Below are 5,687 nucleotides of genomic sequence, written 5' to 3' on the forward strand. Positions count from 1 at the left end.
CATCTTTTAAAGAAAAATACCTCAAACTAAAAACTGTATTTATTCACAACTCATTAAATCACAGAAGCTAATTAAAAATGAATAAATAAAACTGCATTTGCAGGTAACTTTGCCCAGAATAGATTTAGAGGCAAGGTCCTCAATTGGAGAAATTGGATGCATCTGCTTGCATTGAAAATTTCTCCTTCTCATTAGTTTGTCTCCTTCAATGAGATGTTTCTCCAGCCTGGCCCATGTTAATGTCAAGCTAGGTAGCTTTACTTTCAACCAAGGCAGCAGCTGCCGAGAACTGGAAAAGCTGCTGTAGCTGTTTGTTGAGGTACCCTAAGTTTAAGGCCACCGTCTTAGAGTATTTCTCCCCAGTATTGGCTTCTCTCAGTTGAGTTATGTCGTGTCCTCCACTTCTCCATTCCAGGGTACCGATGGGAACGGCAGCTGGTGTTCAGGAGTAAGCTGACTATGCACACAGCCTTTGATCGAAAGGACAATGCACACCCAGCTGAGGTCACTGCCTTGGGCATCTCCAAGTAAGTGTCAGGCTTTTTCCAGCTCCGCTTCCCATATGAGTCATTTGGTTAGCCAAGGGCCACATACTCCAGCCCAGTCTTTGGGGAAAACAGATTTTATTTGTATTATCGTACGTAGCTCAAAGAGATAAATTTGAAGAAGAACCCTGTTAGTGTGTGGATATTTTTCTTTTCTTTTTCTTTTTTTTTTGAGACAGGGTCTTGCTCTGTCACTTAGGCTAGAGTCAGGGGCACAATCACAGCTCACTGCAGCCTCAACCTCCCAGGCTCAAGCAGTTCTCCCACCTCTGCCCCTCAAATAACTGGGACTATAGGCGTGCACCATCACACCCGGCTAATTTTTGTATTTTTTGTAGAGACGGGGTTTTACCGTGTTGCCCAGGCTGGTGTCAAACTCCTGGCTTCAAGTGATCCGCCCACCTCGGCCTCTCAAAGTACTGGGATTACAGGTGTGAGCCACCATGCCCATACACTGGATTTAAATTCTGAATTTTTTAAAAAAGTGAAAAACTGCTTTTTCTGTTCTTCAAAGATACAGCAAGGGTGATCCAAAGAAAATTGAAATGGAAGTGTAAATTTGGGCTCGGTTCAGTTTTTGTCTGTTTACACATACATCTCTGAGTGAATCAAGGGGTCTCTCTAGGACCCTTACCAGCCCCGACCTCAAAACACACATCCGCCAAAATCCAGAGAGCCTCAAGAAGGAGATCACAGAAGCCTTCCGTGCAGTGACCTCCTCTGTCGTGTCTCCTGCAGGGATCACAGTAGGATCCTCGTTGGTGACAGTCGAGGCCGAGTTTTCAGCTGGTCTGTGAGTGACCAGCCAGGCCGTTCTGCTGCTGATCACTGGGTGAAGGATGAAGGTGGTGACAGCTGCTCAGGCTGCTCGGTGAGGTTTTCACTCACAGAAAGACGACACCATTGCAGGAACTGTGGTCAGCTCTTCTGCCAGAAGTAAGATAAGATATCTGCTTTTTGAATTTACATTGATTAAGCTCTAAGGTTGTTAATTATGCCCTGCACACAGGTTCTGATTTGCCCTGGCGTCCCCACTACAGTATGCCTTGTTGGTATGAACCAGTCTTCACTTTTTCTGTTCTTCTTTATTACTACAATTAGGAAATTTTTCTGTCATACAAGTCACAAACACCTTGTCATCCATGACACAGAATGCACATATGCTAATATTTCATCGTATTTAATTTAGAGACCTGTATGTGAAATGATTCTATAAACACTATAGATACATTGTAAGTATCCTCTTTGCACCTTTCACCAATCACACCCATTCTCCATGTTTTTATGCTTTCAGGAACATGTGTTGCCTCTGTAAACATTACATCATACTATTTTGGTGTTCTCAGCTTTACTTTTCAGCTTTACGTACTATACTGTTTTTGCCCTTCTGTAACTTTCTTACTCAACATTGTTTTTGAAATCCATTTATATAGATATCTTACTGTAATATATTCATTTTAACTACTGTCGGTTATTTTAATTATATGAATTTATCATCATTATTTCCCTTTTGATGCCCTCTCAGGGTTTTTTTTTTCTATTTTTATCAGTACTATAAATAATGCTACAATGCACATCCCTATAAATGCCCTTCTAATACACAAGCTGGAATTCCTCTAGAGATGGAATGAAATTGATAGAACACAGACTTATTCTTGATCTTAATTAGATATTGCCAAATTACTCTTCAAAACAGTAATGCTAGTTAATACTACCTCCACTACCTCCAACAGGCCATGAAGGTTCTCCAAATTCTTAGTCATGCTTGGTACTGCCAGACTTTTTCCACTTTTGCCAATCTGATAGCTAAAAAATAGTGCTTTGTTGTTTTAACTTGCAATGCTAGTGAGAACATCTTTTCATGTTTGTTGGCTATTTGGGTTTCCTTTTGGGTACTTTGCCCTTTTTTTTTCCTTGAGGAGTTCTTTTATATATTCTGTGCTGTACACCTTTGTCTTTTATATATCTTGCAGATACGTTCTTCCAGTCTGTGGCTTGCGTTTCAACTTTGTATATGTTTTTTCTGTCATCTACAAGTTTTTAAACTGGTTGTAGTCACATGTATTACTCTATGATTTTTGCTTTTTTGTGCCTTAAGAATTCTTTCCCTGTCCTAGGATCACAAAGATAATCTTGTTTATTTTCTTTTAAAGGTTTCAAAGTTTTATTTTTCACATTTAGGTCTTTAATTCATTTGTAATTTATTTTGGGGTATAACATGAGGCGAGGATCTATTTTTCCCCCATATGAAAGGTCAGTGGTCCCATGGCTATAGATTTGGTTGATATCTCTGTCCTACACCTGGGTCCCAGATACACATCCACAGTCGTTACTTTTTCTGCCAGACAACAGAAAGGATTCCATGGACAGTACACTTTAAGGCTTATATTGCCTTACTCCAGAGATGCTTTCATAGAAAGCATATTATTCTCAACTTGTGTAATTATGAGTCCATTCCTGAGGTTTTATAGGCAGCATTGGCTTACTGGTATGGGCATAGTCTTTGGGTTTACACTGACCAAATGCTCATTGTGCTACTTTCTGTTGCCATAATGCCAGCAAGTTACCGAGCCTCTCTGAGCTTTGGTTTCTTTATCTGTAAATGTGGGTAAGAAGACCAGTCCTCTTAGAGCTATTGAGAGAATTAAATGAGATCACATATATGAGTGTTGTAAAGCACCAAGTTCAGAGTCTGGCAAAACAGGTGTTCCATAATTTGATTCCTTAAACCTTTTCTGCTGGGCAGTCTGGTTCAAGATGAGGGACCCAAAATGTTGCAGCCAGCCATTTCCTGTGGGAATTTCTGTGAGGCTGGCAGAGGATTCTGTCTAGTGGCTCTGTGCTTTGAAAGGCCTGCTCTATAAAACCTATAATGGGACCGGGCACAGTGGCTCATGCCTGTAATGCCAGCACTTTGGGAGGCTGAGGTGGGCTGATCACCTGAGGTCAGGAGTTGGAGACCAGCCTGGCCAACATGGCAAAACCCTGTCTGTACTAAAAATACAAAAATTAGCCAGGTGTGGTGGTGAGCTACGCAGGAGGTTGAGGCGAGAGAATCACTTGAACCCAGCAGACAGAGGTTGCAGTGACCCGAGATCACGCCACTGCACTCCATCCAGCCTGAGCAACAGAGCAAGACTCCATCTCAAAAAAATAGATAATAAATTTAAAAACCCATAATGGGTGTTATAGAGCAGGCCTTTCAAAGCACAGAGCCGCTAGACATATATATATATATCTTTTATTTTTATTTTTATTTTTTTTGAGACGGAGTCTCACTCTGTCACCCAGGCTGGAGTGCAGTGGCGTGATCTCGGCTCACTGCAGCCTCCACCTCCTGGGTTCAAGCGATTCTTCTACCTCAGCTTCCTGAGTAGCTGGGACTACAGGCGTGCACCACCACGCCTGGCTAATTTTTGTATTCTTAGTAGAGACGGGGTTTCACCATATTGGCCAGGCTCGTCTCGAACTCCTGACCTTGTGGTCTGCCCACCTTGGCCTCCCAAAGTGCTGGGATTACAGTCATGAGCCTCCGCACCCAGCCTATATATATATATTTCTTGAGATGGGGTCTTCCTCTATCACCCAGGCTGGAGTGCAGTGGCACGATCACAGCTCACTGCAGCTTTGATCTCCCAGGCTCAAGCAGTCCTCCCACCTCAGCCTTCCAAGTAGCTGAGACTATAGGCAAGAGCCACCACACCTGGCTAATTTTTGTATTTTTTGTAGAGATAGAGTCTCACTATGTTCCCTAGGCTGGTCTCACAGCCGCGGGCTCAAGCAGTACCCCCGCCTCAGCCTCCTAAAGTGCTGGGATTACAGTTTTCAGCCTCCACACCCATCATATTAATCTAGTGATTTGTACTAGCACTCCCGTATGTATGCTGGCACACATCTGTTCTTTGTAGTGTTTAATTTTCAAAATATTGTTTAAATATAGGTAATTCTTTAAATTATCCATTGCTATTAAATGTTGGATGGAAGCTTTATTGGAAACTGACCAAACAGTGATAAGTTCTGATGAAGCAGGCACAGAAGGAAGTGCTTTCCAGAACACACAGCCTGTGGTCTCTATGGCTGAGAGCTGTTGACACTCTTGAGGGATCTGAGAGGTCCAGTGACAGTCCTTTAAACCCATAAGGTTATAGTACTTAATTTACTCTCTGGACATTTTTACTGGTAGATTAATGGACTAAACATAAATCTCCATTTCAAGGCCAGGCACAGTGGCTCATGTCTGTAGTCTCAGCACTTTGGGAGGTCAAGGCAGGAAGATCACTTGAGGCCAGGAGTTTGAGGACAGCCTGGACAATGTAGTGAGACCCCATCCCTACCAAAAAAAAAATTTTTTTTTTCATTTCCATTTCAATCTTCTGAAAATCCAAGCCTAAAGTGATTTAATACCACATCCTGAGTCACACCTGGCTTTATTCCAGGAATAGGAACTCTGAATACTTCTTAAAGAATTTGAACATCTCTTAAGAATAGTCTCCTTCAAACAGTTCTAGCAAGATAAATAGGAAATGAGGGTGTTGGGACTGGAAAAGGAAAGCCAGTCTAACTGTTTAAGAAATGATTAAAGAAGTGGATCAATCAAAATGTTTAAAAGCACAATGGAACTTGATAGTGATCAAACTCATATTTCTTTTGGAAATTAGAAGACTCACTAATGAGTCATTAGTAATTCTCTTGAAAACAGATACTCATTAGTGAGTCTTCTAATTTCCACTAGTGAGTTTTTCTGATTTCCAAGAGAAATATGTCAAGCTCCAGGTAAAGACATTGACATACCTCCCAAGCTTATAGGCCATGAGAATTAGTCTACACAGGTAGAATGGCCTTACATCACTGTTCAGACACCTTGGCCTCATTGTATAGGAAAATCTTAACTCTGTTTTTTTGTTTTCGTTTTTTTAATTCTCGTCAGTCAAAGAAATAGCTTCCCTGGTTTAATACTGCTTTTCTTCATAGACTGAAACAAATAATACAGCTTTCCTTTTAGTCCTTGTTCAGCCACACAACACAAACCAGTATGGCCTTTGGCATTTTACTGCAAGCTTTCCATTCGATTATTAATGTTTCCGGTGCCCATGATCAAGCATGGAGAAGACCTATAATTAATTGACTTTTCCTTTCCTTTAG

General features: G+C 41.4%; 1 protein-coding gene across 8 annotated transcripts in view; it reads left to right on the plus strand.

Moving 5' to 3' along the window:
- WDFY3 (WD repeat and FYVE domain containing 3) overlaps nucleotides 1-5,687 on the plus strand; it is a 296,015-nt gene that overhangs the window by 287,128 nt on the left and 3,200 nt on the right. For all 8 annotated transcript variants that reach the window (XM_055111312.2, XM_034958524.3, XM_034958529.3 and 5 more), the window contains 2 exons: nucleotides 416-527; nucleotides 1,284-1,481. In XM_055111312.2, the coding sequence (XP_054967287.2) occupies nucleotides 416-527; nucleotides 1,284-1,481 (310 nt within the window). The remainder of the gene's footprint in view (nucleotides 1-415; nucleotides 528-1,283; nucleotides 1,482-5,687) is intronic.

This window comes from Pan paniscus, chromosome 3, assembly GCF_029289425.2.
Source record: "Pan paniscus chromosome 3, NHGRI_mPanPan1-v2.0_pri, whole genome shotgun sequence".
NCBI classification, from domain to species: Eukaryota; Metazoa; Chordata; class Mammalia; order Primates; family Hominidae; genus Pan; species Pan paniscus.